General features: G+C 45.3%; 1 protein-coding gene across 1 annotated transcript; it reads left to right on the forward strand.

The window, feature by feature from the left end:
* Positions 1 to 493: 493 nt before the first annotated feature.
* dusp27 (dual specificity phosphatase 27) lies at positions 494 to 7,522 on the forward strand. Its single transcript, XM_029142918.3, has 7 exons — positions 494 to 610; positions 896 to 935; positions 1,069 to 1,176; positions 1,565 to 1,677; positions 2,665 to 2,896; positions 3,522 to 3,739; positions 4,406 to 7,522. The coding sequence occupies exons 3-7, from the start codon at positions 1,091 to 1,093 to the stop codon at positions 7,153 to 7,155; spliced, it is 3,399 nt and encodes a 1,132-aa protein (XP_028998751.1). The 5' UTR covers positions 494 to 610; positions 896 to 935; positions 1,069 to 1,090; the 3' UTR covers positions 7,156 to 7,522.
* The last annotated feature ends 4,489 nt before the right edge of the window (positions 7,523 to 12,011 follow it).

A 12,011-nucleotide genomic window follows, 5' to 3' on the forward strand; every position in this document is an offset into this window, starting at 1 on the left:
GAATGATGCTTATGCACAAAGAAACCAAAGTCAAGTCACAGTCAAAGTCAGCTTTATTGCCAATACCACCTTAAGTGCAAGACATGCAGGGTCAAAATTAGGTTTCTCTCCAACCCGAAACACTTTCAATGAAATGATACCAGATGTATTCACACAACATTAATACAAACTAACACAGCCGCAACACAACTGTCCATTAAGTATAATACTTTAAACCATAAAGCCGATGACACTGCAGTGGGTTTGTATATACAGTGAGTGATCTCACATCCATGTGACGGTGTGCTGTTAAAAATAGCTGCACATCAACACAACACAAGGTAACTAGAGTTTTTCTATTTAAAGTTATTAGATACAAATGCTTCTGTGGTTAAATGACAACATACCAATGGGAATGAGCGGTTAAACTTTAGATCTGACCGAGGTGAAGAGGAGTTAAAGTAAAAATACTCCATTACCTGGTGTCGGGTGTCATGGGGGTGGGGGTTAGGTGGGGAAGGAGGGGAGGGGGCTGTTGAATGCCTAGAACTGGAAGCTGGAGTCCGTCTGGACACGGCCACTTTCAGCCCAGACAAGCTTTAGTCTGTGACCCACTGCCAGCAGAACCAAGGTAAGAACGCCAGCAGATACACACACACACACACACACACACACACACACACACACACACACACACACACACACACACACACACACACACACACACGCACACAGTGCTTTAAAGCAGATGAGAACTGTTTCAGAGGTTTCATGCTATCGACTCGCTGCTGACGATTGGAGCTGTGTCCTGTCAGACCCAGTCTCAGCTGTCACCTACACTAAAAATAGACGCAGCCGGTAGCCTCAAACCAAACACACACTCAGTAACGTCCATTTTCTTTCGCTCCAACTACAGCAACACGTGTGGAGTCCAGTCTGCAGGTCTTAGTAAACCTGTAAGTAAAAAGTAAAAGTCTATCTGTGTTTGACACCATTGTTGTGTTTGCTTGGAGTTGACTCATGGCACCATACATTAGTATGTAACTGGGTAGTTGGTTCATTCCGAGCGGACCTTTGTGTTGGATGCAGGGATCAGAACCAGGAAGGAGCCATGGCCTCAGTCAGCGATCACACGGATCCTGATGGACCTGATGTCAAAGCTGTCCAGTCTCAGTACCTGCGCTGCCCCTCCCCCAGGTGAGACCGAGCAGATGGAGCTGCTGCACATAACGTGTGTGTGGGGGCTGGTACATACAGTAGGTGTATTAGGATTTGTAGTTTCCACAGTGGAACGGTTGAACAGCACACACACATGTACAGTAGGAAGAGAGGCTTAACATATTTACATGATAACATTATAATTCACATTTTCAAAACCTTTAATCTACTCATATTTTGCTGATAACTTACAAGAGCACTGCATTGAATACTGAAACTTATCCAAAAGTAAAGAACTACATTTATGGATGGATCAATCTATAAAATAACTGATTAAATGTAATTTAATTTTGGTCTAGAAGTCATTGAACTGCAGATACTCATGAGGGAAAACCAAATATCAACATATTCTGCTTTTCTTTTCCAGTTTCTCCATGTTGTCAGAGTCCAGGTTCTCTGCGATCTCTGGCTCTGACAGCATCCTGATGGAGCCCATCCATCTTTCATCTGCTGTCGCTGCCAAGAAGATCATCAGTGAGGGTGAGAATGAATGGATGCGTCATGATGCTGCTACAGAGAAGGGCTCTGACTCACACAAATACCAACAATGTGTAGCACCAGGACTGAACCGGAAGTTTGTTTCCCACAAAACAAACAGAGCTGTTTGTGTCTTCTTGTTACAAGTCTTTAAATTCTAATAAGGTCTAAACCAGCAAACTGAGGTGATGGAGGCACAAATACATGTATCTACTAAGTTAGGATGCTCAAGTTTAGGACACGTTGCTTTCAAGACCGTTCTACTTCTAGTGGAACTTAAGGAGACGGTTTGTCCAGACTGTAGCCGTTGTGGTACCTTCGCCATGTAGCCTGTACTCTATAGTCAGGAAGGAGGGAAAAACCATAAAACCACTTCTGATCCTGGGGCTCCTTGATTTTACGCAGGACGCCTGATGCTTTGAAGCTATGTTTGAGCTGAAATAGATTTACCTGTCATTTTGCCTTCATTATGGACGAGCAGTGTGACACAATAAACAGTTCAGGCTCTGTGATGGACGTGTGGCGACCCGCCTCTCATGTGTCTGACAGCTGGGATGGACTAGCATGACCTCGAACCTTACCAGCACAATGCAATAGACCATGAGAGAGGGCTTATATTTTTCCACATGTTTGATTTAGCTCCACTAGTTTTCCTTTAGTGCATGACAGCGATCAGAGTCTGTTGGCATTAGGACAGTTATCCTCCGTGTCCTCAGCTCCATCAGGCGCATCACTTGTGACGATGACTGAGACGCTGAGTTCCTCCACGCGTCTGATGGAGTGAATTAGTTCATAACAGCTCGTATTCCTCCTGCGTGTTTCATCATGCCGCTTTCAAATTAGTGGGTAACGCCGTCGTTCTTCATGACGGTCTAATTGGCGCCGACCAGCTGAGGATTTCTGCTGATTCCATTCTTCTGTAAAACCTCTCTGACTGTGTTTAATAAAAGTGAAGCTGCTAACCACTGGACCTTCTGCTTTACGGTTCAGAGCTGCCGCCTCGTGGGCTTCGCACGGAGTCCATCCCAGAGTCCATGTTAGAACGTGCGGAGCAGCTGATGGTGGAGGACCTCTACAACCGGGTCAGGGACATGATCGATGACCGCAGCCCCTACAACACCCCGTGTGTGCTGGACATTCAAAGGGCGCTGGTGCAGGACCACGTGGAAGCTCCCATCAACCCTGTGGATGAGGTGTGGCCCAACATCTACATAGCAGAAAAGTGAGTGTCTTATACTACAGTATATGCTAGAAACACATGAAAGACTACAACTTGAGCTCTGGTCCTTCCAGTAGCACCTGAACCCATGACTCCTGGTAGACTTTGGGCCCAGTCAGTAAATAGTCCTGTAAACATTCCTTTGGAGACGTTAGTTCCCCAGTGAGCTTCCTCGTGTCCCTGTTGGTGGAACCACAGCGCTCACATCCAGTCGGGCCTCATTTGATCCCAGTTGCATCTTAGACACAGACAGGACCAACAACACGATCAGGTGTCTGTATGTGACATGCAAAACCACTGCTCGCATCCATCACCAGCTATTTCAGTTTACATGGAGCAGCCACCTCCTTGGTCCGTGTGTTCCTCTGCTGTAAATAGATGAAGCACAACTGCTTCAAATGTATTATTACCACACTGTGTTTAAGACTTCAGTGCTCTGAAAGTTCTTTAGTTCTTCTGGCAAACTCGTTTATAGGCTTGAATGCCAACATGAAACCCTGTAGAACATGGACGTCTCCTCCATCAGTGTAAATCTGAAGGTTTTTAACTGATGAAAATGTCAGTTTGATTTGAAGTTTCAATAGTGTTGTAAAGGGAAGCGTGTTTAATGATCGTCTTGCTGCTTTAGATCAGTTGCTCTTAACACGGCTCGTCTCAAGCGGATGGGCATTACCCACATCCTTAACACTGCCCACGGCACAGGCGTCTACACCGGGGAGTCTTTCTACGCGGGCATGAACATTCAGTACATGGGCATCGAGGTGGACGACTTTCCAGACGCCGACATGTCGGTTCACTTCAGGCCGACGGCCGAGTTCCTGGACGAGGCTCTGCTGACGCACAAAGGTGGGAGCATTAGGAAATTCATTGTGTTTTTGTCTTTGGCACCTTAATATTTATTTACTACGTCTTCTACTTGTGGGACATACATGCAATACCACAACATATGTTGAACACAACATTCTCCAGTGATGCAGAAACCGGTCTCATTCTGAGGACGACACAGGTAATGTGTGTGTAAGAAGCCACAGTGTGTGAAGCTCTGGGGTCGTAGAACATTTTTCAGCTCAAATTTTTTCAAGCATCAAATATCAAAACCTTTTTCTGTTCGACTTTACCAACGCATGCAACGCACGCATATGTTACCAACGACATAATGAAATCAGGTTTTGATTCAATGTAGCAGATAAAGCCCCTGGGCTCAGAGCTGGTGGGCTGGCAGCTGTGGGATTTACTGGAGCTTTGTGTAATGTGAGTTTCGCTTTTGTAGTTTAAATGGGCTGAAGATCATGATATTATGTTTGAATAGACGAAGAAACCAAAGGAGATTAAATATGCCTCCAAATGTTTGAAAAAAAAAACAAATAAGACTGATAAGATCGAACAGCCGCGTGACAACTAAAAACTTCATCGTCAATGTGAACAAGCACTTTGATCATATTTCCATACATACACCAGAGACGTATCATATAAATATGTCCTTTATGTTAAACCCTGTCTTTTCTCTTACAGGGAAGGTTCTGCTGGTTTCTGTGATGGGCGTCAGTCGCTCTGCTGTCCTGGTGGCTTCCTATTTGATGATCTTCCACCACATGACCATCATGGAGGCCTTAACCTCCATTAGGAAGAAACGTGCCATCAACCCAAATGAAGGCTTCTTAAAGCAGCTACGAGAGCTCAATGAAAACCTTTTGGAGGAGCATGACGATGACGAAACCCTCAGCCAGTGTTCAGTTATCGATGCTCGCACCCGCACTCGCCTGTTTGGAGATGGTGGAGATGATGATGAGGAGGAGGATGCTGATACCTCGGAGGGGCAGAGCATGACGGAGGTGAAAGCACACTCCATCATGATGGAGGAGGAGGAGGATGGAGGAAGCGTGATGAGCAGTGTTGCCTCTTCTGCAGCAGCTGCAGCACTTAGAAGTGGTTTGGTAGCAAGCAATGGGCTGGAAGGCCAGGGATCAGCAGGAGTTCAAGAAGATTTTGTTCTACCTGATCAGGAGCTCGGACGAGAGGGCGACAATGAAGAGGGCATTGACAGCATGATTCGAGAATGGCAGCGTCGGAATGAGAAATACCAAAGCGAGGAGTGGTGGGAGGCCCAGCTGAACAGTGACTGTGAGGACGGGGAGTCTCTGCCTGGTCTATCCAAGAGCACAGAGCCCGATGCGGATGTGGACAGCGTCACCAGTGAAGACATCCAAGGTATAAGGGAGCGTCTGAAACGTCGCAATCAGCGTCCCCCATCTGATGCCATGTCGACCTCCAGCTGCAGAAGTTACTCAGATCTCTGGAAACAGCGGCTGAAGGAGATCGAGGAGCAAGCTGCCGCTCTCTATCGAAAGAAGGATGACGGTGATGGCAGCGAGAGCACTGCTACCGGCACAGGCGGGGAAAGGAACGTTGATGACGAGGTGGAGAGCATCCTCTCGGATGCCAGCTCCATGTACAACTTCTGCCAGAAAAACAAGGAGACCCTGACTCCGCTGGAGCGCTGGCGTGTCAAGAGGATCCAGTTTGGCTGGAACAAGAAGGACAGAGAGGATGGAGAGCAAAGTTCTGTGGGCGATGGAGAGACGGTCGACGGCAAAGGAGAAGCCAGGACAGCATCATTCCAGGACGTCAACCTCACTGCATATCAGGCCTGGAAGCTCAGGCAGCAGAAGCGTCTGGGAGAAGAGAATGCAGAGGAAATACTGGAGATGAGTCGAGGGGAGAACTCTGCAATCATCAAAAGGAGACAACGGCGTGAGGAAATCCTGGAGCGTTCAAAGAAGACTTTGGAAGAGAGTCAGTCTATGTGCGGCTGGGAGACTGAGAGCTACATCAGCGGAGGAACGGTACCGCTCTCTGCTTTCTGGGCTGGAGCTGGGGTCATGACTCCCCAGAGTGTTATCAACGACAACATGTCAGTGGTTAGTGGCAGATCCTCCGTCATATCTTCAGTTTCACAACCTCGCAGTTCAAGATCAGCACAATCTGCTGTCCTGCCCAACCCACTGTCTCCAGCTCCTCCCATCCTCCCACTAGTTACTGCCCAGAACTCTGGTGAACCCATGGTCAACCTGGCCAGCATCCAAAACTGGATCGCCAACGTAGTCTCTGAAACCATTAAACAGAAGCAGAGTGAAATGAACCGGGCCGGTTCTGAGAACGGCTTTGGAATCGCACCGAGCGTGATTTCTGGCTGGGGTCTGGAAGACGACAAGGCATCCACGCTGAGCGGCGCCTCCAACAGCAGTGCACTGTCCCAGGCTCGGAGCAGGACCACATCGGTCCTATCCGGTGCTGGATCAGGCATCACGTCGGGTCTCAGCGGCAGAGCTTCAACAACAGTGGGTTCCACTCTGGGATCCAAGAAAAACAAGATCACCACCACCAGCGTTCCACTCTTCAGCCTCTTCCAGGACCAGGTGAACCTGAGCAAACTGGATGCCATGGACAAAGAGATAAAGTCTGGAATGAGGAACAAGATGGCAACCTATGAAAAGAAAAAGATTCTTGAGGACAACAAGCGAAGCACAATGTTCAAGAAGAAGAAACAGACTGAGGATGATGATGAGCAGCAGCAAGAAAAATTGAGGAAGGAGGAGGAGTTTCTGGAGGAGACAAAGAGAAAGGAGAAGCTTAAGAAGAACCATGGCCTCTCTGGATGCCTGAACCTCAACCGTGCCCTGGAGAGAGGAAAGGACACGAGCATTGATGACTGGCTGAAGAGTGTGAGGCCTCCTCCCAGGAAGTCGGCCTTAGGAGCACAGGACGCTCCAGACGATCCATGCGATGATCTGGATGCATCTGCTTCTGAATTTGATTTCTCAGGCCAGCGGGCATCCGATGATGATGATGATGATGATGATGATGATGAAGATAAAAACCCGTATGTGTCCAGATACAGAGCAGGGCTGTGCAAGGATCTGTTAAGTGAAGACAGAAAGTATGTCTGTAATGGGTTCACAGAATATCATGACTACAGGCAGACAGGGCGGTCCTATGGAGCTTCTGAGGAGGACAGCTACACCCACTCCTCCAAAACCAAGTACGATCACTATTCACAATTTAAAAGCAGTGAGAGGGAGAGAGGGAGGAGCAGAAGAGAGGGGGGCAGTGATGATGAGGAGGAAGAGGATGTTGCCACCTTCATAGCCCAGACTCGACAGAGAATCCGAGCTCAGGCTGCTGCTGAGGCAGAGGATGACGAGGTCCTTGCAGCTTGGAGAGCCCAGCAGGAGGCAAAGTCACAGAGTCAACATGAGTCCTAGCAGAACCGAACCCTCCAACGCTGCTGGATCACAGGCAGCTGCTAAAACAAGCACATCCACTGAATGACGAAGGGCTTTTATTTGCACTAACAGAAACTGCCTTGTTTTACCTGCTGATTATTATAAACTTTACGAATACTTATATTTTAGTATTATTGTTGCAGGATCCAAATTTGTTAGGTTAACTGTATTCCACAGCTCAACTAGTAAAACGTATATACAGTACAGCACTATTGAATGTAAAGCTGAACATGTATTTGGTACATGATTACTGCATGAAAAAAAACACATCATCCCATCAAAAATGAAGTCACATCTTAAAATTTTGATTATTTTATTAATGAATAAATATTCAGTTGAATAATGATCTGAGTTTGTATTCATTATAGAAGCTTCATCACTATATTAACCAAATAAAGTCTCCAAGAAACAACTAGTGCACGCACTACACACTCACAGGAGCACTTCTATGCAGCAGTAATGTAAACTTTCTTCTAGGGGAGATTGGCGGCTTTCTGCTGGGGTTAGGGGTTAATGCCAGCCCACACTAACGACCCCTTACCCAGAACCTGAAGCAGGCCCCCAGCAGCACTTTAATGTGGCCCTGCAGAACAAGAGCCCGGGTGGAAATGACCATAGGCCTATTAAAAGCATGTCTTCTGTGCCTACGTCACCTCAGAGAAACACCTGAGAGGCCTGTGACATTATTGTGACATGTGTTGTTCTCCACATTATTGCAATTATTAGAGGCAAACAACACCCTGCCCCACAAATACAAGACCCTGAGGAGACTCCTTCCATCATGGTAATCTGCAGGGTGGATGGACAGTCAGATGTGATTTGCCGTAATGTCTTAATCAGCCATCACCACCACCAATAAAAGAAACTGAATAAATGCAAATCCTAATTTATTTGGTTTTCTTCATTTCATACAAATACAAAGGCAATTGTTAGATTTTATGATTCTTCCATTAACTCATACAATTCACCGTTCCTCTCCAGCTTGTGTTTGGGAATTTCAATTTCCAGATCTGTCTTTTCAATCTGCCGGTCCAAGTATAACATTTCCTTGAGATTTAGTTTATACAACTCCGTAGTCGGTAACTGAAAATACAGAAGATTTAAAGTTACAAGACATAGTTCCTCATTTCTCTTGAACTTGAACAGAATTGAACTCTGGCATTTACTAAACATCCCTGAACTGTGTGCATCTGTGCAGCAGAATGTGACGGACCCTCCTCCTGCTGTTCTTCCACACTCTGGGGCAGAGGGGAGATAATAATGTCACTATATTTGGAGATCAAGTTGCATCATTTAAGATACGCAACACAAACATCAGAAATCATGTGATGTGTATAAACTATGTTAATATTACACTTTATAATACTGCTTATCATAATTTAAGCTTTATTTAGTAGTATACTTACAACATCCTGGGTTTCTGTTGTGACAGGAGGATTCATATATTATCATCAGAATCTGTTAAGACCAACAAAGCCCAATCCAGAGTCTAAGAAATGGATGTATCAAAAGTAGCCTTTGTAAAAAATCAAATATATAGGTAGGTCTCTTACATTTTACACATGCACTTGTATCCTCGGGAGTGACTGGTTCTGATGAACTCCCTCTAGGAATTCCTTCTGCCCCTGCTTTCCAGTGTTCATGCTGAGGGCCTTCTCCTCTGCATGCGTCAGTGGTGGAGGTGCAGGTGTAATAATTGCTCTCCATAAAACATATTGGATTATTGAATTATCATTACTTTACAAATCCCACATCAACCACAACAGGAATTTTAAAGGTTTTGTGTAAACAACGGGAATAATCATCGTAATTCTCTTTACAGCGATCGTAGATCGTGACTGTTTAACTCTATGTATGACATGACGCTAGGACTCAGATCTACGACCCAATATTGCTGCAACATGTTTGTTCTTTACATTTTGTGTCTGACTAAAACTGCACGAGTGACCACCGAGTTGTTTCACCACTTTTAACTTCCTGTATGGGACCAGTTAAACCAGTAAGATGCTTTCATGTTGCCAAAACGTGATTATTAGAACCAAAGCTTTTGGTCAGAAGCTTAATTATGTCTTATTTTAAATACACTGAGCTCTGCTTTGGTATATTTACAGATGTTATTAATATTAAACAGATTTAAGTTAAGTTAAGTAACTTGACCTCTATCTGTACCTGTCTGAAGCCAGTAGAACCAGTAAGATGCTGTCTTCACATTGCCAAAAAGTGATTCAAGCCTCTCTGTTTTGATGAGACACTTATTTCTGCCTCATTTTACCTTTAGATGTGTTCTACTGGATCAAACTGAATATTTAGTTAACATCCAGTCCATCTGATCACTTCTTGTACCAGTCTGAAACCAGTAGAATCAAGAAAAGGCTTGTTATCATGTTGCCAAAAAGTGATTCTACCTCACAGGTGCAGACTGTGGTCAAGTGACCTTAAATCTGTTAATATAATGAAAAAGAGCTCTGTGGGTTTAAAATGACACAGAAATAGGCTTATTGTCAAAAGATATTGGCATGAATCACTTTCTGGCAACGTGGAAACAACTTCTTACTGGTTGTACTGGTCTCAGAGAGGTACAGACAGTGGTCAAGTGAACTGAATGATTATTAAATCTGTTAATATAACCAAGAAGAGATCGATGAAGCTAAAATGAGGAAGAAATGGGCTTCTTATTAAAAAAATATTGGCATGAATCACTTTTTGGCAACGTGGAAACAGCTTTGTACTGGTTGTACTGGTCTCAGACAGTTACAGACAGCGGTCAAGTGAGCTGGATGCTCATTAAACCTGTTAATATAACCAAGAGTTTGATAAAGATAAAAATGAGGCAGAAATAAGCCTCAAACAATTTTGGCTATAATCACTTTTTGGCAACGTAAACACAGCATCTTACTGGTTTAACTGGTCTCAGACAGGTGTGGAAAGTGATAAGATGTACTGATTGCTCATTAAATCTATTATTATAATCCAGCAGAGCTCCATGAACTTAAAATAAGAGAGAAAGAAGCTTTCAGTTAACAGATATTGGCTTTAATCACTTTGTGGCAACATAAAACCAGCATGCTACTGGTTCTACAAAATCTAAAAGACGTGGCGTCACTACGTCCACTAGAAAACGTGTAGCGGTTTGAAGCCGAAACAAGCAGCTGTAGTCCTACAGAAACCGAGCTAAACGCCTTGACGAGGCGGTGCGCGCTCCCGCGTGTGGAAATCAATTTCTGGGAGTCAGTCACTTTTTGGCACGACACCTGACCTCTTTTGTTGTCCTGTTGTCATGGTGACTCGTAATATCTTCCCTCCATTGATCAGGGCTTTGTATCGTTGCGGTGCACGCGCTTAACTCTGAGTCAGTAAACTCGGAGTTGCTTAAACCAACTCTTATCAGCTGTTCTGAAACTGAAAACTCCAGGTTTGCAAACTCACTCTATGAACAGTATAAAAACAAGGATTGAGACGTCGCCCGGTATGACGCAGCCACCCTGGAGCCAGCCCCAGGGTTGGGGCTTGCATGCGAGCACCTGGGCTCAGCCCGAAGGAGTGATGTGGGACCGTCTTCAGGTGGACCCAGCACCCACAGGAGGAGCCATAGGGTGCTAGTGCATTGTGGACTGGGCAGCACTTGAAGGCAGGAGCCTCTGCGACCCAATCTCTAGATAACCAATCTGACTATCAGGACATGGGTGACGCGCCTCTGCAACATTGCGTGGATGATGGGAACAGTTCCTCTGGACTGGATAACCGGGGTGGTTGTCTTTCTTTATAAAAAGGGGGACAGAAGAGTGTGTTTCAGCTATAGGGGGATCACACAGGGTGGCTGGGCGCGCCCTTAGAGATAGGGTGAGGACCTCTGTCACCACCCTGGTGACAGAGGTCAGAGCTCAGAGTAGAGTTGCTGCTTTCCCCCATTGAGAGGAGCCAGTAGAGGTGGCTTGGGCATCTGGTTCGGATGCCTCCTGGACGCCTCCCTGGGAAGGTATTTCGGGCATGTTGCACCGGCAGGAGGCCCAGAGGAAGACCCAGGACACCCTGGAGGTACTATGTCTCTCTGGTCTGGGAATGCCTTGGGGTCCCACTGGAAAAGCTGGAGGAAGTGTCCGGGAGGAGGGAAGTCTGGAACTCTTTGCACAGACTGCTGCCCCCGCAACTGGCCCCAGATAAGAGGTTGAAAATGGATGAATGCTTTAACATGATTCAGTTTACAGATCTGTGAATGCAACACAATCATGTGAACTGGATTCTTGTTCTACAAACCAGAACTGGACTATTTCTAGTTAAGTCCAAAACTAATTCCTTTGGCTTCTGCCATGCAACTAGTTATTCAAAAGAGACTGTTATCAATAAATGTAGATAGTCAAGAATGTTTGAAAATGAGAGACTGGGCAAAGCCACCAGCAAGGAATCCCTCTATTGAGGCTTAGGGACTCAGAATCTTTAAATACCTCTGTACTGTTTACTATACTTATTATGATTGAATTTATTGATATTACAGCATCCACAAAGAATCATACTGAATTTTGGTGCTTTGTATGTTTACTATTAATTTATGTAATTTAAAGAAACTTTATCGATCCCACATTGAGGAAATTTATTTCAGCATTTGACGCATCCTTTTAATGGGGCAGTGTGCAGCCACAGTGCCTTGCCCAGAATCCAATATAAAAAATTAATATTGGTCAAAAAGATCCAAGATCAGGGAGAACAGCTGCACAACTAACTAACAATCTGATCCTCCGAGCGTTTGTACAGTAGAGTTGTTTAAGATGGATGGGAGTATCAGTGTGATAGGTGGCGGCCAACCGCCATGCAACACCACAGAGGAAGTAAAAGAAGAA

This window comes from Betta splendens, chromosome 2 (genome assembly GCF_900634795.4).
Source record: "Betta splendens chromosome 2, fBetSpl5.4, whole genome shotgun sequence".
In the NCBI taxonomy this organism is placed as follows: domain Eukaryota; kingdom Metazoa; phylum Chordata; class Actinopteri; order Anabantiformes; family Osphronemidae; genus Betta; species Betta splendens.

What these genes read in the sequence shown, in the direction of transcription:
- dusp27 (XM_029142918.3), top strand. Translation starts at nt 1,091, where the DNA reads ATGGCCTCAGTCAGCGATCACACGGATCCTGATGGACCTGATGTCAAA. An exon ending in CTGCGCTGCCCCTCCCCCAG is followed by an intron (nt 1,177 to 1,564) that starts GTGAGACCGAGC and finishes TTTCTTTTCCAG; the next exon opens with TTTCTCCATGTTGTCAGAGT. An exon ending in CAAGAAGATCATCAGTGAGG is followed by an intron (nt 1,678 to 2,664) that starts GTGAGAATGAAT and finishes TTTACGGTTCAG; the next exon opens with AGCTGCCGCCTCGTGGGCTT.